Raw genomic sequence first — 22,964 nt, forward strand, 5'->3', positions numbered from 1 at the left:
AGACCACTGTAAGGCGGTCATGTCTATAACAGCCCTACTGTCAACCACTGGCAACCTGTCCACCTCACTCTTCCTACACTAAGATGCAACCTAAGAAGTATCTGTTCAGAGCAAACAAGCTGCATTTTGTCAACTGTCACTCTTTGCAAGCCCCAGCATCCTTACTTCCAAATTCTGTTTATCGATCAGCGTCTTCCCAGTCAGATATCTCATGGGAGAAACAGGATCTCTGTTTTTCCAGTTGAAGCCTAATAGACAGTGCAGCCGTCTGGTTACAAAGACATATTGGGGACATGCTGACAGCTTCCTTAGGAATACATTAGACTCATTGCTTACCATTTGCTTTGTGTTTTGTAACTCAAATGTGCTTGCTTTCCGTTTGCTGTCTTTATTTGTTCTAGGCTCCCCAGCATGTCTTTGTCCCTTCTGTGATGTATAGCCTGTTAACTACGTCTCTGACTGGCTTCTTGTATTCTTCCATGACTGCTTGGTTTTTGGGAACTTTGTCTTTTTTCGTGAGGCACTCCATGTGAGTACATAGCTTTTCAGTTGTCTCCTTTTATGCTAGTTCATAGCACTAAACATGCTGTATTTCGTTGAAAAGGTTTGCTACCTCCTATTTTTCAGCTTGACTGATTCTCTTGTTTCTGCCACTACCAGTTCATCCATTTAGCATGCCTGTGAGGAACAATGCTCTGTCTACGAGCTTGTTTATTTTGGTCAGTGCTCTTTATTAATAGCTTAACTTAAGCAATCATCTTACTCACTTGCACACCTATGCCATAGGCTTTGGAAGAAGAGCACCCCCAAATTAACAATGCTGGAGTTCAGAAGTGAATGAGCAAAAAAAAAAGATCTTTACATATTGTTTTGATCTTTTCACATTTGCTATGCAATTCATCTTCTGAGGGAGGTTTTCTTTTCGTTCTCTGACTGCAAAGTGATATGATTTATGTGACAGTCTTGTTGGGTGCAGTGGATCTGAAAGGAAAGGATGTAGGTTGATGTTTTCTAGCACACAACATTTAAATGCCAGTAAATAAACTGTACAAATGTTTGAGAATATATCTGAATTAGTAAAGCACAAATGGGGTAATTCTGACGTATGGTGGAAACAAATATTGTATAATCTAAACAAATCAGTACACTTGGTGATGCCATTCCACACATTATCGTTTGTTGGCTGTATAGTTTTATCAGTAAAACTGTATGTCTGTGCACATGTATTGGTCATTTTAATTGAAAATCTATTTTCTGTAATGGCAGTGCCCTACCACACCATGCATACTCCACTGTACTCCACTCTATGCCGCTCTGCAACACTCCACTTTGACACTCTACTCAATGCCAATTCACTCTACTGCACTCCACTCTTTCCTATCCCATTCTACTCTACTTCACTCTTTGCCACTCCACTCTATGCCACTCCACTCCACTTCACTCCACTGTACGACACTCAACTCCCTGACAATCTTCCCCACAACACTTTACTACGACCCTATACTCCACTCAACACCAATCCACTCTATGCCACTCGACTCCAACACACTGCTCCGCCCCACTCCACAACACACTACTCCACTGTACATCACTCCACACCCCTGGATGGCAATATCCCATTCTGTGCCACTCCACTTTACGCCTCTTTATTCCACTATAAGCCACTCCATGACATTCTATGCCACTTCACTTGTATCCACTCTATGCCATTCCACTCTGCTCCACAACACTTTCCTCAATTCAATGCCACTCAACTCTACCATACTCTACCTCACTCTTCTGCACTACACTCTATTCTACTCTAAGCTACTCCACGCCACTCCATTTTACTACACTCTACTCAACAAAACTCTAATCCACTCTTCTACACTCCAATCTATGACACTCAATTCCACTCCACTCCACGCCACTCCACTCTGCCATGCTACTCCACTCTACAACACACTGCTCCACTCTACACCACTCCACTCCATGCCTCTGGATGACACTAATTCATTCTACACTACGCTACTCTACTCTACTTCACGTTTCTCTATTCCTCTCTACGCCACTCCATGACACACTGTGCTACTTACCTATACTCCACTCTATGCGGTTCCACTCTGCTCCATAACACTTTCTTCAATTCTATGCCACTGAACTCTACAATACTCTACTCCACTTTTCGGCACTACACTCTATTCTATTCTGCGCCACTCCTCTCTATGACACTCCATTCTACTATACTCTAGGACACTCTAATCCACTCTTCGACACTCCAATCTACGACATTCTATTCCACTCTATGCCATTCTATGCCACTCTAGAGCCTTCCACTCTGTTACACTCAACTCTACTACACTCTACTCCACTCTGTGACAATCCGCTCTACGACACTTTACGCTACTCCACGCCACTTCACTCCACACCAGCACCACTTCACCCCAGCACCACTTCACCCCACACCACTTCACTCCACACCATTTCACTCACTCCACTCTACACCACTCCACTTTATAGTACTTCACTCAATGCCACTTAATTCTATAACTCCACACTCTGCCACTCCACTCAACGACACTGTACTCCACGCAACAACACTGTACTTCACTCTATGGCACTTCTCCACTCTACTCTACTCTAATCCACAGCACAACATTCCACTCTGACAACCTACACCGCTCCACCCTTCGCCGCTGCACTCTATGCTTCTCCCTGACACACACACTATGCGACACTCCACTCCAATCTATGCCATTCCACTCCATGCTGTGCCACTCCACCCCATGCAAACTTACTCCACTTCACTCTACAACACTCTACTCCACTATACGCCCCTCCACCCTAGGCCACTCCATTCTACGCCACTTCATTCTACGCCACTTCACTTTGAAAATCCCCTCTAGTTTATCACATTCCACTTCACTCTGTGCTACTCCACGCCACTTTACTCCACTCTACGCCACTCCAAGCTACTTTACTCCCCTCTATGCCACGCCACTCTACTTTACTCCCCTTTACTCCCCTCTATGCCATTCCACTCTAGGACATTTTACTTGACTCTGTAACACTACTCCACTCTGAGACACTCTGACTCTCCTCATCAAGACACTCCAGACTGTAACACTCCACTCTGTCACTCCTTGCCACTTTAATCCTTTCTATTCTGCTCAACGCCTCTCTACGCCACTGTACTCTATTCCAAGACACTTCTCCACTCCACACCACTCCGCTCCACACCACTTTACTCCATTCTATGACACTCCAGTCTGACACTCTACGCCACTCCATGCTACTTCACTCTACGACACGCCACTGCTGCCAGTCCACGACAATCTACGACACTTCACTCCACCCTGTGACACTGTACTCCACAACACACTATTCCACTCTATTGCACTAAACTCTGTGTGCCACACCACTCTATTCCATGCCACTCTGACACTACTCAATTCTATGCCACACCACTCTATGCTACTCCTCTCTACGCCACCGTACTCTTCGACACTCTACTCCATTCTAGTTTAGAACACTCTACTGCCTTTTTGCCACTCCATTCAACTCTACACCACTTTACTCCACTGCTACACCACTCCAGGATACTTTACTTCACTGCCCACTTTACTCCCCTCCACAACTTTCTACTCCAGTCTACGCCACTCTACAGCACTCCTCTCTAGGACACTGCAGTCTGTGACACTCTACTCCTCTCTATGCTACTCCCATCTGTGCTGCTTCACTCCACTTTACTCCACTCTACACCACTCCATACCCCTTTACTCCACTCTATGCCACTTTATTACATTCTGTGCCACTTAACTCCAATCCACGACACTCTATTCCCCTCTATTTCACTCCAACGCTACACTCTACGACACCCCACGTCACTCTACAACACTCCACTATACGACACTCTACTCCACTTCCCTCTACACCACTCCACTGTACGCTGCTCTACTTCATTCCATTCTAAAACACTCTACTCCACTTTTCACCACTCTGCTCTACACTACTCTGTCACTCCATTCTACTCTCTCACTCCATTCTATGACACTCTGCTCCCCGTTGTGCCACTTCACTCTCTACAACGCTCCACTCCCCACCAAGCCACTTTTAGCCATGCTGAACAGCATCCACGCTGGTATATAACATGGCTAAATCACATTGGCAAAGCCAATAGGCATCGCATAGGTGAGGCCTACAGGCTTTTCCAATGCTTGTTATTCTAAGTGCTAGGCCATCACATCCCGCCATTGGGTCTTGGACAGTGAAATACGGGCACATGCTTGAGTTTATCCTAAGACCCCTGCAAGTGCCAATGCGATAAACCTACCGATCATACAAGCAAAAATAAGGTTCATTATTAAAAAAGGGCTCCGGAGCCCATCCCCAAATCCCAAAGACGGAGAGGGTTCCGAAGGTGTTTCATAATCATGAAAAAATGGGAAGAAAAGCTACCTGACCGTTGTCAGCTGAACAAATATTGGAGAAATAAGGATGCAACAATGCAGATTGGTAACCTGGGAAAAAGTACTACAGTTGCTTCAGGTGGGAGCATTTAAGACCTCTCTGCAGATGCAAGATGCCTATTTCACATACCTATCCACCTTAGACACTGCAAATATCTGAGATTAGAGGTCTCTAATTGCCACTACCAATTCAAGGTTCTGACTGTTGGCTCAAGTCGGCAGCAAAGGGAAGACCTTGACTTGAACTGCACTGTATGCAGGATAGCTCCAATGAATGGCAGCCTCTGTGAGCGAGCCAGGTGTGACTTTGCCTCATTGACTGTGAACCAGAAAGTTGTCAAGATCTCTGCTGTCGTCTCGAGGTGGTCTATGACTTTCAGCCATGGTTTAGTGCTGCAAAGCGCATGAGAGGACCCCACTTCCATTGGGCCTCGAAGACATGGTTGAGTGCTGCGAGCCACAGGGTATGTGGTACCCTCAGAAGGGCTTCACATTGCTGGGTCTCACCGTCAAGGGCTAGGGCTTCGAGGCTCGAGGGACAAGAGCCTCTCTTCCCTGGGCTTGTCAGCTATGACTCGGCATTGTCAGGCCCAGGGAGGTCACCCAGCAATGGCTTAGCACTGTGAGGACCAGGAGATTGGGATTGCTACCCTGGGCCTTGCAACCAGAGACGAACAATGCGATGCCCAGGGTGGAAAGGGTCTCGCAATGCTGAAACATAGCTACTAGACCCATGGAAGAGGATCAAGCTGCATAGCTATGGTTACATGGGCAGTGGTGAAAAGTAAATGCACCCTTTGCCCCTGTTCATTGGCTTCACTGTAAAACGAATTACTGATTTCAGTAATGAGGAACTACTGGGATCAGACTAGTGAAAATGCTAATTTGCAAGTTCCCTCTGAGCTGTTTGACTGTTGGCAGCCGCAAAGGTGATCCCAGAATTAGCCAAGGGGTGAAATTAAAAACGATTTTCCCTTTCTTGTGTAATTTCTGTATTTTATGTCTCGTCCCGAAAGGGCGCCCTTATAGCCTCTCCTTTTAAAAATTAGTTGCTGCTGACTGATGGTGGTTAGTTAAGTTTCAGATATTCTGACTCCAGTAGGTTGGATGGCTTGAGATAAAATCAAGAAGGTATAGCTCATTGTAATCCACATTGTCAAGGACAGAAGGAAGCAATACTGCATCCAGATGTGAAAGGAAATGACAAATGGAAAGAGGGGAGTGCAAGAGAGGAATTGCCTTGACCGTGAAGTAAAACATTCCATGTGAATAATAGAGATTTGGAGAGAACCTGCCAACCATGTCAATGGTTGGAGGGAACGTCGAAGGGTAGGAATATCAAGACTAAGAGAGGAACATGAAAGGGCACTCCCTGTAGTAGGAGAGCAAGGCGTTGAAGGGTAGGAATATCAAGACTAAGAGAGGAACATGAAAGGGCACTCCCTGTAGTAGGAGAGCAAGGACCGAAAACATTGGATTATTCGAAAAGAAAGAAAGGGAACACGAAAGGTAGTCATTGTATCAATAGATTTGAAGACTGGACCAAAATGAAATCTGAAGCCAAATTAAACGGCTAGTCATCCAAGAGACTGTCACAAAGAAGGTGCTTAATTATTGAGAAGCGAAAAGGAGAACGAAATAAAGCATCATAGTTGGTTCGACAGAGAGGGTCTTGATCTGAGGTTCAATGCACAGGGAACAACATTAGTTCTAGGCTCACTAGCAGATTGTCTTGTATAGGGAGTTTAGTAGTTGAAAAGGTGATGGGGCTTAGATCAGATATTGTGAAGTAGAAAGTGACATAAGCGACTTGGGTCAATATGTAATTTAAAAATAAGGAGCAGTTAAGGGTAATGCTAAGACTAGGAACAGAAAATGAACATCTTATCAGGAAGACAGCAGGAAGATGGGCAGGAGAGGGGCAGGACATGGGGATGAGGCAGACAGTCCTGTTTTAGTGGGTTTGAAGTCGAGGAATTGAATAGTTAATTAATGCTGAATACTAGTGACACCGACAGAGTAACAAGAAGGGGGGGATTTGGCAAAAAGTGAATGAGGGGCAATATCTATGACTCCTTGACAGAGAAATTTGGAAGGTGAGGAGATCATTTATATAGGTGGTGGATGTACTAATGATAAAGAAAAGATAGGACTAAGCTCTAAAGATACTGCAGAGGGAATGAAGAGAGAAGAGGGTGATTAGAAAGGTGAGTAGTTGGAATATGTAGAACGGTTACAGCAATACTGCCCGAGGTGTATAGAAAAAAGGAGATGGAACACAGTGACTGGATATGACAACTGTGCATGTTCAGGGACTTGGGTCACTGTTAATTCTGTGTTGTGGGTGGTGGTAATAATAGAATGTAAGGTGAGGAACAGAAGCACACGGTGCAACTCCAGCTGTAACAGTGTCACTGTTTAGAAACAAGGGATAAGGCAGTTGACGGTAACAGAGCAAGGGACACTATGGCAGGGGAATGTTAGGGTTCCAACTGGATTATGTCTTCAAGGAGGTACTAGTTAGAGTGGCTTCAACCACTGAGTGTCTTACCTGTGCGCTTTATTAGCAGTACAGACTTGGACTGGCACTGCTCATGAAACTGTGGCCCAGATCCTTTCACTGGTTGGATCACTTATTTTGTTGTGGGATCTTCTAGACCGCCTCAATTCTTTAAACAGTTTACAAGGGTGTACAATTCCAGCTGTTTGAAAACTGCAAAACTTTTCTAAGTTACTCGTCGACACCTGTGCCAGTCGCAGCTTTTTCGGTGTAATGCTGAAAACATTTGTGATTTCATTTTCTACCAGCAAAAGCATGCATGTGTTTATTTTCGCATGTTTTAGATTCTTGCGAACGTTACACTTCAACCACATGAACTGTTTTATCTTCTGAAGAAACCTCTTAACCTACACTCAGTTATTTTGGTGGTGGGAAGGTAGGTTCTTTCATTTCTCTCCTGAAAAGTGAATTACTCCTGGGGTTGACAGGAGTTACTCTCTGACCATTTTCAGGGACGAGTGCTTTGGACACTTTTTTAGTAATGCCCACAATTGTGGAGGTTAGTGGAGGGTACCGAGATTCCAGGGCATTCCCTCCTTCTAAATGCCCTTCGCCTGCAACATTCGAAGCACTTACATGGAATGCTCAGTGTGTGGAAATAATTTTACTCGCTCAAAACTGACTTCGGTTATTCAGAAAAGTCGTTCTGCAGTTGCAGAACTTCTTTTTGCATGTGTAAATCCCAGTTCCATGTGCCAAAACTCTTGGGAAGAAGGTGTAATGTTTCTATGTTCATGGACAAACTTTGGGTTTCTATAGTGTCTTCATGGTCATCCATTGATGACCAGGGTTTAAGCTTGCTTAGCCTGGGACTGGTATTCCTGCATCAGGTTTAGTGTCAGTCATATTTATTTATTCACTTATTGTGTGCTTCAAGCTGAGAATTTAGTCTCCCCAGAATATGTGGAGAACAAGGAAGGTATCCACATTTCATGTTATGAAAAATACATATTCAGAACTTTTTTCAAGAGAAGTAGTTCCCATTTTTGCATCATAACAAAATACCACCAAAATCAAGAACAGTTTCAGGATATGGAATGGTTTTATTGAAAAACTGTATAAACTTTAATACAATTAAAATAAGCCTGTATGATCCACTACGACAAGACAACAGAAACAACGAACTTTATAATTAGTGTTCTTACATATATAATACAATTAAAGTAAAACCCTCCCATCAGTGCTTTCCCTTTTACTAAAATAAATTATCAGTATAAATATAATTTTGCGGTCGCTGACCTACCTCAAGTACACAAAGTACAGCATTTCACATTCTTAGACGCAATAAAGTAAAAATAAAAAAATAAAAAAGGCCCATAAATATATAATAATTAGATAATATTCGTCAAATAACTTTTTTCCTACTTATGTACAAAATAGTTATTTAAAAATGAATAATTATACAATATGATTATGTAAAGCTTGCTCCTGCCGTTTTGCTGTTTCAGAAAACTTTCGATCAAATGCATTACAATTTGTCAATTTAATGATGCATTAATGACTGATTAAATCCCCAGCTGTGTATATTTAACCTGTCTTATGTGCTTTGACTGATTTAATCAAATGTAAGTAGGCATCACGCGTCAATATCTTTCCCTCCCCAAGAAAAGCCAAGTATCAAAATCTTCTTTTTTTTTTTTTTTTTACTGTGATGGATTATTCATTTTGTGTGTAGATTTTGAGGCTATGATCTTGAAGTCTCAGAAGTTCTGGACAGTAAGTTGTCAAAGGTGCTGGCAGAGACCAGCAGTAGTCTGAACTCCTCCAAGCTCCACGAATCATTACAGTTCTGGAAACGTTTTACTGTAGAGATGTAGGGTGCACAGATAGGGCTCCCAGAATTACTCCATGTCTACACTGCTTTCCAGGTCTGGTACCACAAACCAACTAGAACAAGTGCACAGCCAGGCAGTTCTAAATGAAGTATTAGGTTTTCTTTTTCTGAAACCACAAGTATGTTTTCAGGCCTAACTTATATACAAGATTTTGAAAACTTAAAATACTTTAGTGCTTTCTATGTACAACTTTAAGGTTTCCCTTTAAAAGCAAGGATAGGGTGGAAACCATTAAAGTAACACAGTGGAAGTTGAAGAAGATAGCCTGACAGGTTTAGCAGATGCTATATACAATGAGAAGTTGTATACTAGAAGAATGGGATGTGAAGGATTGTGAAATATTCATTGCAGAGTTTATTTCTCCATCTGTGGTGCATGTGTTACAGTGCTATCAATGGGTTCTAGAACAGTTGATCTCTTCTTCCTCTCATATACAACCCTATTAAAATGGAAGTTGATTGGTTAAAATATGGGGAGAGGATTAACTTTAATCAGTAATCTCAGATCTTGTCTGAAATCAGTGTCTTATTTTCAGGCAAATTGAGCTACCATTTAAGCGTTTTCTGTTTTCAAAGCACCAAGGCGTTGCAAAAAAAGGATATTTTGGTAATACCCCCGTTTACACTAGTTAATTTGTCAAATATTTGACAAATACATCACTTCCAGGCACGAGTGTCAATTAAGGGTTGCCAGGACAAGGGTTGCCAGCACTAGCTACATTTGGCTTGCCTCTTGGAGTCCTTGATGCCTACTTTCCTACCCCTAGCTCAAGGCTGTTCCAGAATGCCAACAGGGTTTTTGGAGATAGTTTTACTCTTTTATAGTTTACATTCTTTGTCCTTCTTGTTACTCCTTACCAGCAAATAGGACGGTATTGTGAAGCCTAGCTTGGGAATGGGCTTTAACCCTGTGATACCACCAGAGGTCAAATGTTTTGTGAGGTTACCTGTGTGACCCCCCCCATCTCCCCACCTTTTATAGTCGACATTCATGGGTCTACAATACTTGTCTTGAACAGTGCCCTATTCAAGGCAGCACTAAGCATGAAAAGCAATCCAGGAAGATAGAAAAACACACACAAACGATGCCGACACAGAAATCGCATATTTGAACTGCATAAAGCTCCACGGTCTAAGGCACTTATGCTTCAACAGACACCGGAGCCTGAAACCTGGGTAGGCAAGAATACAAGTAAAAGGTAGATTTTGAGGTAAAAAAATGTTAAAGCAAAACAAATAGAAAGAATTAAACAGCAGTCAGAGCCCGAGATAAAGGACGATGAACGAAAAGAAGATTCCTTATAGGGAGCTTACTTTTTAGTGCCTTCAGTTTATTTTGAAAACTGCTTCTTTCTGTCTAAGTGGTTTGGAGATTTCCCATTAGAAATCGAGGATTTTATAAATTAAATGATACCTTCACACTGCGGTTCTCAAAGCACCAACTCTTTGTTTGACTGCAAATTTGTAGCTAGGCTACACCACCAAGCGACAGAATCCATGCAAGGCCCAAGTCCCCATCCTATGAGCAACTTGTGTTTGTTTGTTAGGAGACTCGCGGCCTCTTTCTCAAAGTGAACACCCTGCCAGGATCTGCTACCTTTGTTTTCTTCGATGCGTTCTGCAGTCTTCCAGAGTCTTTCCCGTTTGTTCTCTTTTGCACTCTTGCTTTGCTGTTTTCTGTAATGTCCTGCTTGACTGCAGAGCTTGACTCTACGTTGTTTTGCTCAGAACTAGTGTCCTGTGAAGGTACATCCTCGTTGCCCATAATTCCTCTGCTGGGACTATATGCCGCTAGCTGACATAGGGCAACAGCCGCGGTTTGTTTCTGCTCATCACAGTTGTCCACAGTTTTTAAGTCTTGAGATTGACTGTCATCGCATGTTTTTGCGTTCTGCTCCTTTAGCATGCTGCACCCTTGCATCCCGGGGCTATCTGCATCACTCCGCTGAAGGGCTGGTGGTGTGTCCTCACTGGGCAGTGGACTTTGCGCAGTTGTCCAGCGAGAGGCCCCACTGCAGGTGTCCTTCACCGAGAGGTTCAGAGGCATGTCCTGCTCATCTGTAAAATGCTGAGGGTCTGAGGGGTTGGCATGCTGGTATTCGTGCTGCCCAACAGGGTCATGGATAGGCTCGGCTTTCTTAGAAAGGTTGAGGGGCGTGAGGGCATCCTCGTCCTCCGCAACCGGAGAGGAGCTCTCGTACGCCGCAATGAGGTTTACTGGTTGGTACTGCAGATCGTCACTGCCAACATCAATGCTGAAGAGGAAAAAAAGAAGATATTGTTAATTTCTTTATTTGCGAGTTTCAGATATAAGTTCTAGCATTCAGTTTGTTGCTACTTCAATGCAATATATATAGTCCACAATCACACACTGCAAATAAATATACCACACACTCTGTGAAGTTGTTCCAATATTTTTCATATTAAGGGATTTGCTTTGAAAACAGTAGAGCTTAATTTTGATTCATTAATAAGTCTTTGTAACTATTGATACCATTCAGGATCTCATGCATAATGTGCATGTGACTTTGAAAGCCTTCAGTATCTTGACCTGTGCATGACGTAGACATCCAGTATTAGCATAATCTTTGCATGATTTAGAATGCTTTGATAGGTGATGAGTGCATGACGTAGAGGTCTTGAAATAGCAGGATATTTGCGTGACATCGATGGCCTTCAGTAGCATGATGTGTGTTTGACTGAGGCCTGCGATAGAATAATGCATGTGTGACTTGGGAGACCTGTAATAGCTTACATCACTTAGAAAACTTGGTATATCGTAATTTGGGCACGACTTATAAGACATGTGGTAGCATGATGCGTGCATGGCTTAGAAGGACTTCTATAGCCTGCCCTTTACAGTACACTTCTTGGGACTGACGGGCTTAATCTAGGACTTCTGAGCTATACACACGCTATTCAATGTGCCATTGTGGCTAGAAGCAACTTACATTTCCATCTACTTTGGCTACTTAACAAGATGAAAACAAGCAGGTCACATGAAGGTTCAATGTGCAGGAACATGAACGCTCAATTTTGCCATGTAACATGACATTTAAGATCACATAGCACCTGGCATTTGGCATGAGCGGCTAGCACGCCACTTACATGCCATCTTATTAACAACGCATGTTCCTGCGCTCATGTGTTCCTGATTTTGTTTTCTTAGGAGTAAGGAGCCAGTCAAGAGTAGCTTCCCTGTGGCCTTTAGCATGCAGATAATAAGCAGGGCTGTGAGGAGGATGTGAAGTATTTTCAAACTGTTTTAGGATGTCTTGGCCATAGTGCACAGTCATTCATTTAAAACTATTCTTTTTTGTTGCAATTCTCTTCTCACTATATTTGGAAGTGCAGAGTCTCGTCGACATTTTATATCTCTCTGACTTATACACAAAGAGCAAATTTCACAAAATCATACAGCCATTATCATGTTTGAATCATATCATATAATTGCTAATCATTTACTGCACATATTGAGATTCAGTGCAAATAAACCTGTAATTTAGGTGTGTATTCTCCCCCTGCTCGTAGGTACCCTGCCATATCCCTGTCGGTAAACTGTTAGCAATATTACGTTGCTTTGTTGCCAGTAGAATTGTCTTTGTGTGCACGTGACACGTTTGTGCCAAAAATACACCATTCTGCTGCACCCCTTTTGTGGATTCTGCCGAGAGTTGCAAAATCCTTGCTGAAGCCACTAAGGTGAGCTTCCACACTGAAATAACCTAACGTGCGCTGATACAACAGTTCTTTTTCTTATTTTCAAACGTATTTATGGCAAACTGAGTTGTGTAAACGTCTAGTTTGGAATGTCAAATGGGAGTGTGCAAACTAATAGTTGCCCTTGGAGACTCAATGTTTCTTGAAGATGAAGAGTCTAGGGTTCAGGGACTCAAACGAGGTCTTGAGCGGTGGGTGGGTTTCTGTGCCTTTTTTATATGAACCTTCCTTCAGTTTGCTAAGCACACACTGTCGTGTTTAGTTAAGGCGCAGCTTGCATGTACCGATATCTATATCGACAGACAGTTATTGCGAATCTTTTTGTAGTAGAAATGCTAAAAACAAAATTGATTCGTTTTAAATGTCTGTTTCTCCGACATTGATTGGCTAGTATGACTTGAACCGGCTACCAAGTATAGCATCCATGAATAATACCAGATATAAAAAAATAATGTTGGGGGCTGGAAGGATAATCATTATTTTTTGGTACAACGATTATAAAAATTACTGCTGGATTATTATTTTGCTTTAGCAAAGTAAACATTCCTGGTGGTATTTAAAGTCAAGGGGCAGAAGTGTAGCTTGCCTGTAGAAATTAGTTATAAGAGTGATCTTACCTGGGAGACTGCTCTCTGCTTTGGAAATGAGTAGCAGCGAATTCGACATATCGTCCGACAGGTCTGAAGGCGGTCAGATATTCTCCTGACCTCTCCTGCTTGCCCGATGCATCCGCAGTTGATTTTCCGGACAGGTCAAACAGGCCTTCAGGAGGCTGGCTGGTCTGTGTAAAGTTTGTTGGGCTCGGCCGTCCTGGGGAACCTGTTGCAGCGCTCCCTGCTCTTGGGCTCATCTTAGCATTCACGGAGTCGTTTTGATTGTCTTTGGAATTACTGTTCTTACATTGTGGCAGTGGAGGGACTTTTTCATAGTTGTCCTGTTTTTTATGCAAGTTTGAAGAATACCGAATAGATGGGCTTGAGGACACTGGGTAGAGCAATGTTGTGTCCTCAGCAGGATGAGAGTTCTGTTCTCTGTGTACCGCAGCAGGATGTGGAAGCCGCACCCCATAGGACGGGAAATGCTCAGAAGGTCTGTAAAATCCATATGGCATTGCAGGGGAGTGGTGCAGGTGCTGCAGAAGCCTGTAGTGGTCAAAGGTGGATGGATTTAAAGGTGTGGGGAGTGGGATACCAGGAGCTTGACTGGAATGAGGGAGAAAATGCCTTTGATCTGGGTTACCATAGGAAGATATCATTGGGCTGTCACACTCCGGGGAGTTGTTCGGAAGGACGTACGTTTGATACATGGGCCGCCCTGATTCCATATAAAATGAATGTTGATATTCTGAAATCATAGCTGGAATGTAGTGCGATATGGGGCCAACTGTTTTCCCGGATGGGACTTTGTGTGGGAATTCTGCTGGGTTCCAGGTGCTGCTTGGGCTGTGAAATGCAGACTTCATGGTATAATGAGATGGCCCTTTGCTGTTGATGTTTGACATTGATAGTATGGGAGTCCCATCATTGCCTTCTGACGCCTTCATTAATCTGTGCTCTCTGATTGGAAGAAAAGCTGATGTTCTTGTAGTAGCTTCTGAAATTGAGGTCTTGCTGACTGAATGTTCTGTCACAGTAGGAGTGACTTCTTTCTGTGTTATTGGTATATCAACGTGGGTCATTGGTTTGTTTGGCCCGGTCTTCCTGAAATCAAAGCTTTCTTTGACTTCATCTTTCAATGTGTCGTGTTGGGGTTTGGAGTTGTGGATAGGGTGGCCATTCAAGGTGGAGCTGGAGGAAGGTGGTTTCCCTACGAAGTCAACCAGGTTTGTTTGCTTCCCATCCAAGGAAGTCGATTTTGGGCTCTTGATGCTCCTGTCTTGCTCTGTAACTAGAGTAATGGAGTTTTTGCAAAGTCCATACTTCATGTGATTAAAAAGGTGTGACTTCTCGTTGCAGGTGAAGGGGCACTGGAAACACTTGAAATTATAAGGTTTTCCTGGGGGTCTTGGAATGTAATGAGGCTTTTTTGGCTTGCGCTCTTTCAGCAGACTCATTTTTCTGGCCTCAGAGTATCTACTCCAGCCGCAGTACGCGTTCGGGCATCAGACTTTTAACCGTTCCAGTTTTTCGAGTTTCTTTCAAGAAGTTAGAAGCAGAGCGTTGATCTGAAGCCTGCTCCACCACTCCAGGGTCTTGGGGGTGGGGAGAAGTGTGAGAAAGCTATGTCGCTCTAGCAGGTTGTACAGGAACTGTAACAAAAAAAAACTCAGGTTAGCTCTCATTTCACATTGAGTTGCACCAAAATAATTACTTCAGATACAGATTTATGCTGCGTTTTCACAGTTGCTTGAAAAGTTTAGTCTCATACATATTTCATTGCTACTTTAAGGAAGATTAACAGGTTAGGCTCTTCAACAAACACTGTTACACAGTGAATGTACCACAAGGGTTTTTTGCTCCAAGCAAAACTGGAGAACACACTAAGCTTAAGTGAGGAAATGGTATCTCTCTCTCTGTCTTTATCTCTCTCTCTATCTCTCCCTCCCCCCACCCTTGCCTCCCCCCTCGTGTAATGAGTCAATTGCTCTTTCATGGTAACCCCACGAGTGTAGTAGTGTGGCTTGCTATACTAGAATCAAAGAAGTGAAAAAATGGCGAGTGTGAACAGTGGTCCAGAGTCAGTTAGATCAATGTTGGACTAGAATAATGGTCCATTCCCTCCAGTTTTCATTGTATTTTCATTTGTTTATTCGAATGTAATGGTGGTAAAGGAAACGTCATTAAAATGCAAATTACATCCATGCTGGAGGCCCCCGCAGCACAGCAGGTCAGGCCCTTTTTGTCTGAGAATTTCCTATGAAACCTCATGATGGTAAGGTGTTACTTACTGTTCTTATATTCATAGGCGCTAGGCTGTGGGGACTGTCTGCTCCGGCCTAGATCTCACCCAGGGAGTGGACACTTCCCAAGAGTTGGGGCTTGTCAAAGGTCATGGGAGGGAGAACTGTCTCCAGCATGGGGCCCGGGGTCCCAAGAGCCATCCTTCCTTCTGGCCCGCAAGGGAATGCTTGTATATTGGTTTACTCCCTCTGGTATGTGCGGATGCTGGGTATTGGTTATTGGAACGCCAGTTGTCATTATCGGCTGCCCATAGAGAGCCTTCGCATTTGAGCCCGGTCGGATCTCAACAGGGCACTCGGTTACTTGAGGGACAGTTGTTGATCTGGGCAGAGCAACCAACCAACCTGTGATCTGAACATTCCAGCTGTATCGATCAGCTGCTGACAGGTTTCTGGGGTCCTAGACCTGAATGGGTCGGGTACAGCTGCATTACAAAATGCGCATGGCATTCGCCCACCTGCATAGGATCCGCTCACGGTGCCATGGGTCACTGTAGAGGAGGCACTGTTTGTGAAAGTGTATATCGAAAACACGATATTAAAAAGGATGAGCAGCCTAAATAACATTGTAAAAAATGGGAGTCTGGGGTCTCCCAGCCAGACATAATGTCATGTTGAATAATGTAGTGCCTCCGAGACAGTGAGTCTCGATATAGCGACATATAACCACATCAAAGGAGATCAAACCTGAGTGCTACAACTGAACTGCACATCAGTATGTGCATTTCTGAAATGTAGACCCTAGGAATATTGCTAGAGCAATCCAAGAACACTACACAATATTCACAATGCGTCTACTTGACCTGCATAGACCCGTACCCTGCCGAGACCCTGCTTTAACATGGCCTGTTCTCATTCTTCACGGGGAAGGCGTGATCAGGCGGTGGTGACATCTTGCCGGCGAGATTCGCGCATGCGTGTGCGCATTTACTCTCTAGTTGACTTCAGAAGAGGAGCGGTTGATGCGAACTGAATTCCCAAGTTGGTGTGTGTTTTTTTTAAGTTTACAAATATGGTTTGACGCGGCACCGATGCTATTCCATACACAAAAAACGTAGAAAAGGCGTTGCTTTATATGGTTAGCCAGTGTTTCTGAAAAGCTTCGTGGTGTGGCTGCTGGAGAGAAGGTTGAAGCAGGCCACAGGGAGAATGTTCGAATTTTCCTCCCATTTCTGTTTGAGTATTTTCCTGGGCGCAGTCTGAGCTGTGGGTGGTGAGTCGTTGTACCCCAGCATGCCGAACTAGGGAGATTACGGTAGGGTAGGTAGTACCTGGCCGTACAGATGAACCGGGGCAAGCATAGAGCACTACCAGGCAGGCACCAGGACGGTAGATCTGTCACAGGGCACTCTGCCAGCCTGTGCCCCCTCCGAGCACGTGTTTGCCTGGAGTCTACACTCTGACTGTTCGCTGCCGCCGCAGAGTTGTGGACTGACTGTGATTCAGGGCCTGCCTGCTCTCAGAGGGTGAAACATTACTCTGCCCGGTGATGTGATAAGCTTTATACACTTCGGATCCGTCTCCCAGGCCTGTGCCGGCATGTGTTTGCCTGCACGCTGAACCTGAAGGCGTGAGAACCTCTCCGGGTGCAGTTCTCATGCGCTACTTTCTTCTAGGCTCAGAGATGTTATGGCAAATGCTGAAAAGTGATGATTTCATCGCTAGACAGCAGCAGCGGGTCTGAATGCTGACTCAGGCTGAACGCTTCTGCTGCTGGCCCGAAACTAGCAGGAATGCGAACTGTAGGGGCACGCATCGCGTGCAAGGTGGTTCATGCTATGGACTGGTGAAAGCCGCTCGGGTTAAAGGGGGACGTTGTGCTAATGTCACGCTGGGGTGTTTTTGCATATATTGCACAGCTTATTTGCATGGGCTTTCCTGGAAGCTGTCGGTTGAGGCAGCGGTTGCTGTTGTGTGCCAGGGGCAGTGATCAGCAGTCGTGTTGGGATCCCACAACTCCGAGCCTGGCTGCTGTTTCACTGCCTCTGGATAACATGTTAATACAAAACACTGCCCAGAAACAAGCATGGTTAACACCAACAGTGGATGCCCACGTGCCTAGAAAACCGCCACCACACAGACCTCTGCAGTTTAGTTTGCAGAGGCATGTTTAATTAAGTTGCATAGGCAAATTAACCCGTTCCTGGCCACTTGGCTTAGCAGTACATTTTCCATCAATGGATACGGCTGTGCTCCCAGTAGAGTTTACCACTGGTTGTGCCTTGGGTACTGGTAGCAGTTTGGGGTCTTGCGAGGGAAGCCCCGGGCAGCAGGCGAGAGTCGGCGTGCCCTGGGCATAGGTTCTGTGTCAGACATGGCCGTGCCAGGGAGAACTGTTTAGTTGTTGTGCACATAATTCAGCTCCGCGTTTGTGCTTTTCCGTCGGTATACGTTTATATGCACGTTTGTGCGTTTGTGGGCCTCCGCGAGTTATAATGTCAAATCTGCCAGCAGTTGGGCAGTGGCACCCACTCCCGCGATGAGTTTGTGACCTGCTGGTTCTAGCAGGGTTCCCATGCCGGGCGCGCTGCTCAGCCCCCCATGCTTGCAAGGTCGGTAACGTAGATTACACTTAGGAGGGTGTTGCCGAGGCCTGTTGTCCGTGCCTACAGTGGCTGGGTCCGTCCAGTCTGGTCAGGTGCGGCGAGGGCCCCTGGCCGTGCTGTGCTCGGTCGGACAGCCATGTACCGCGGAGGACAGAGCGACGGGCTTGTCCGCTCTTGATTTCGCTGTTCGGGGGCAGGCGGAGGGAGCGCGGCCGGTCAGTCCCCACCTGCCATTGTTGGCGCTCTCCAGTGAACGCCGGTGCTAATTGCGCGTAGGGAGGTTACAGTTGTCAAAACAAACAAAAGCCCTGCTTTTATCGGCCGCATCGTCAGTTTGAATTTGCATTCAGAGCAGAGATGTCTTGTAAAGATTAAGAAATGAGACCCCGCGTTGCAGGGCCTCCTCGCAAAGAACACAGCTTCGCTCCTCTAGGCCTTGCCACCTTTTCAGATGCCATCTATGACCGTTTGTTGTTGCTGTGCGCCGTAGCGTGTCGTGATTGTGAGCAGAGCGCCCCAGTGCGCCGGAGAGGACACGGTACCGCTCTTATCTTTCCCATTTGGAACATCGAGCCTTGTTGAAGGAGGGCAGGTGTGCCGCGGCCTTGCAAGTATGCATCGAGGCTTCGCATAAACCAGTAATGCACGTACGGGGTCTGAGGAGCGGTGGTGCTACCTATGTCACCACACATTAAATACTTTGGCCCAAAAATTCGTGCTTCGCCAGTGCTCATCACACACCAAGGTTGCATTCTCATCCTAGCCTTTGGTTCATGCAACAGGGGATCTGAACTCCCATCCTCGCAACGTGCCCCGGACTCTCATTCCTTGTGGATTGCTCACAAGGTGCCATGGAGTGTTCAACGCAGCACGCAATACTAGGAAACTTCTGCGCCGAGCTGCACCGCCCTGCCCTGTAAGCGCTTCATTAAATGTCCGACACGGTTCTGTGTCCAACATAGACCCAGAAGGGCCGGGCTCTGCAGATTTTTAAATAATCAATACTAGATAAACGTTAACAGTTTAATTTCTTTGCGCGTATATTTATCTGAGGTTATACTAAAAATGTGACGTGGACCCTACCTTGCATTACCGTCTTCTAAGCACTTTCTACTTTGTGCTCAGTTTTCTCTCGGTGGTGCTTTTCCACTTTGAGAAGCCCAGCAGCTAGAATTACTTAAAATATGTCGTCTGACTAGTATGCAAATCTGTTTCTGCTTCAGAACGGGTCCGGCGTTTGGTATTTGAATAGGCAAATCGAGAAGCCGTTTGCGAACCTGCCAGGCAGATGCTACAGTTAAGCAGCTCTGAGCAGGCTGCACAGTGGGGTTTGTTCTGCGCGTTTTCATTGGTTCCAAATTAGAGCGCAGATGAGTAACATTTCCCGGGCCGTGGATGGAAATACATTAATGAAGGAAATGTGTATCTTAAAAAGGAAAAGTGTATGTTATTGCTTAACTGGAGAACTATTGCCAGACAGCGTGCGTAGCGCACGAATGCGGTGCTCCGATTCTAGGCTGTTTTGCTAGCACCGGGCCGGTGTCCATGCGCTCCTGTGAGTGTCCTGTGTTAGAAATAACTGAAGCCCCAGGTATCCTAAGTGCTTCCAGTTTTGGCCGAATAGGGAGCTGGCGCGCCAGGTGGATTCGTGGAACAGTAGATCCCATGAGAGACCCACAGTGCTCGTTTAGGTACTCTCACGTCCCTTTGCGAATTTCTACAGAGCATCCAAAATGCCAGTATTCACCTTCCATTAGTACAAACAGTAAAGTGCTCTTTGCAGTTTTACCAACTGGGAGTTGGAAGTTTTAGTGTCCGATTCAAAAAGGCTTCTGGGAGCACAGAAAGCGTACTTCCACCGTACTCTAAGTAGTCTCTTACCTGCCTTTGAACTGGCCTCAAAAACTCTACAATGGGAATCTTCATATCCATTTACTACACATAGAAATGCCTCTGTCCTCTTTGCACTTTAACCAGTTGGGGACTATGTCGTTTCTTTCCAATTCACAAAGGCATATAAGAGCACCTAAAAATAGTACTCCTGTACGACTACTTCCTTAACACACAAACACGTAAGTAAATCAGGGATCACAGGAAGGATCGCAGTACGTGGTCAGGCCAGGCTGGGAGGGATCGATTCGAACCCTGACCATCTGATAACTACCGCCGATAACTTCCCCACGAGGTCACACCTTCACTAAAGTACAACCAAACCATAGGTGTTCATTCTGCAACTAATAACGATCCCAGGAAACCTGCAAGCGAGAGTTAAAGGGAAACAGCAGAGCGTACAATTCACCCGCAAAGTTGAGGGAAGTTGGATTTTCCTACTGGCAAGAGGAGACTCCTACAAACCAGCTTTGGGCAGCCTTTTCCCAAAGCTGAGCGTAGTGCGCCGGACCAGTTCAGGTTAGAACCAAACTGTCAACCACAAACAGTAAATACCTGCTCAGCAACCTGTCCAATGGAAGAAATCCAGAGCAAACCAAGAGAAGACCTGAAGAAAGCTGAACTCGCTAACTGGCCATGCACCCAAAGTAGCCCATCCGGCAAACGTGTCCTTACTCGGCGAAAACCCCACTAATTCTCATCAGAACTGCGGGGTGTATCCTACAGCCGTCTTATAAATAGCATTCTTATGTTTTGCATTATATATGACAGTTTGACGCTATGGTTTGTCGAACTAAGCGTGTTGCTACTTCCTTTTCTCACTGTGATCACTCGATACAAAAGACGAACGTGAATTATGCTACGGACACAGCCAAAACCATTCTAGAATGTAACTTAAATGTCCCCAGTTGGTATCTAGTAAAACGGGTTGTAATGACTTCGTGTCTCTTGCACGCTTTTTAGCTAAACAGTGTTTTAGCATCAGCCCCATGCAATTAAAAATAACTATTTACAGTAACGCACTGCACGGAACCTCCGTTTCCAACTTAAACTCCAGACAAAGTTACGACGTAAAAGGTTTTGCTGCCTTCAGCCCACCAGCCACGCTCCAGAAGCAGCCACCGAGGCAGAAATCCTGAAACTTCAGTTGCAAAGCTAACTTTTTTGTTGTAATTGGAAGTTTCTTTTGGCTCCTGTCAGCGCGCGCCCCGCTGCACAGCCCAGCACCTGCTGACGGGCAATGGCAGGTACATGGCTGGGACGCGGAGTTTGGAGCTGACAGGTGTCACGCTCCCCCGCGCGCCCTGCTTCGAGGTAGAATGTAAAAGAGCCCGAGCAGCGGTTACCTGAGAGCGGCGAGGGGTTTCTGTCACGCGGGGTTCTCGGCAGCTCGCAGTGCGCACGCACACAGACAGGTGCCTCAGCAGCTCTCCGCGCGCACACACGCCTCACAGGTGCCTCAGCAGCTCTCCTCGCGCACACACGCCACACAGGTGCCCGTCTCCTGCTCCTTCTGCGACTGAACGCGGCGGCGTCAGAGGGCGGGATTTAAAGCGAAGGAGTCGAGCCCCGGGGCTGTGGAGATGCACCTGATATTATTCCAGCCTCGAGCCACGGTTCATGTGTTTGCTTCTCCTGCTGCACTTGTTCCTTTCCGCATTACCTCAGCACCTGATCTTGCAAGGCCTGCGTGTGCTGAGGATTGTGTGGCCGGGAACAAGCAGGCTCTTGTGCACCTGTACCCGGGCACCCTTGTGCCAAGTGGGCGAAGGCGCACCTCTGTGCACACTGTACTTGGGGGATAAAGAGTGGGTTCCCACGCCCACCCTGCAGCCCCTTAACCGATGTGGAGAGAATTAAGCTTGTTAGACAGGGAAGGGTGTGGTGGGCAGGGTCGGATTGGGATCACAATTCGGCCCGGGCACCGACGAAAAAAGTGGCCCACATTCAAGATTCAATATTTAAGGGGCGTGGCCTTTCATGAAACACCATTTGCACAGACAAAGAATGAAAGTGGGAGGAAACTGTTCTTGCACAGGACACAGGGCCAAGGTGACAATGGCCTATATGCTGAGCAACTAAAAAAAATAGCAAGGCCCCTTTTTGTCACAAAATTATTCCAGCCCTCCAGCACAGGAGCACCTGAAAAGCAGCAAAGCCCCTGCTATTACTAACCTACTTAGCCCTCCCCAGACCTTCAGCACAGGAGCACCTGAAAAGCAGCAAAGACCCTGCTATTACTAACCTACTTAGCCCTCCCCAGACCTTCAGCTCAGGAGCACATGAACAGAGGTAAGGCCCCTGCAATTAGTAAATTAATCAACCCTCCAGGCCTTGGGAAAATGTCCTGGCAGGGGAGCACAAAACACAGCTTTCTGGGTCATCCAAGGTAGCCAGGTAGCCAGGGGGGAGGCTGAGGAGAAGCTGGTGCATGGGAAGTGCCTTCCCAGTGTGTTCTGGCAGTTTGAGTATTTACCATTTACTGTAGTATTACCCTTGTACCTGTGTATGGTACCCTTTTGTAACTTGCACACGTCACTTTTCTCTTGTGTAACACTGTTTGCTACCTCTCACATTTGTTTGCTTTAGATACTTGCACAAGTGCCACCATTGCCTACGTAACGTTTGTTCTTGTGCTGGAGTGTCTGCCATTAATTGCAGTATTATACCTCTACTTGTATTTTGTACGCTTTTGTAACCTGCACACATATCTCTTTTTCCTCCTGTAATGTATCGTTTGCTCCTCTTGTATTTTGGCTGCTCACTATTGTCACTGTTGATTCATGTAACTTAACGTTTGCTTTTGTAATTTGTCCACTTATAATTAGCGCTCTGACACCTTCGGGTAAAGTCCGCGCTATATAAAGAAACACAAATAAATAAATAAAACAAAAAAATTCCAAACATCACCAGGCCCCCACAGCAAGACCCATTCTTCCTCGCCCACTATGCCCTGAATGTGAAGGGCTGTGGGCGAGGCGTTAAGACTAACACCGTTTCTGGGCTGCGTGGGCCCCAGGGGGGCCGAGGTGAAAATGGCTCAAAGGCTTGAGAAACACCTGGCCCC

At 45.6% G+C, this 22,964-nt stretch overlaps 2 protein-coding genes across 4 annotated transcripts in view; one reads left to right on the forward strand and one right to left on the reverse strand.

Moving 5' to 3' along the window:
* Nucleotides 1-22,964, forward strand: part of TBCD (tubulin folding cofactor D) — a 2,218,561-nt gene that overhangs the window by 644,530 nt on the left and 1,551,067 nt on the right. The window lies entirely within an intron of this gene.
* ZNF750 (zinc finger protein 750) lies at nt 8,032-21,660 on the reverse strand. The gene is made up of 3 exons (XM_086930599.1): nt 21,244-21,660; nt 13,180-14,810; nt 8,032-11,097 (listed from the first exon to the last, which is right to left on the reverse strand). Exons 2-3 carry the CDS (start codon nt 14,613-14,615, stop codon nt 10,386-10,388), a joined length of 2,148 nt encoding a protein of 715 aa, XP_086786725.1. The 5' UTR covers nt 14,616-14,810; nt 21,244-21,660; the 3' UTR covers nt 8,032-10,385.

This window comes from Lissotriton vulgaris, chromosome 7, assembly GCF_964263255.1.
Source record: "Lissotriton vulgaris chromosome 7, aLisVul1.2, whole genome shotgun sequence".
Classification (NCBI taxonomy): domain Eukaryota; kingdom Metazoa; phylum Chordata; class Amphibia; order Caudata; family Salamandridae; genus Lissotriton; species Lissotriton vulgaris.

Coding starts and splice junctions, on each gene's coding strand:
- ZNF750 (XM_086930599.1), bottom strand. CDS start 14,615: ATGAGTCTGCTGAAAGAGCGCAAGCCAAAAAAGCCTCATTACATTCCA. Junction 11,098..13,179: donor AGCAGAGAGCAGTCTCCCAG/GTAAGATCACTC, acceptor TTTCCTCTTCAG/CATTGATGTTGGCAGTGACG.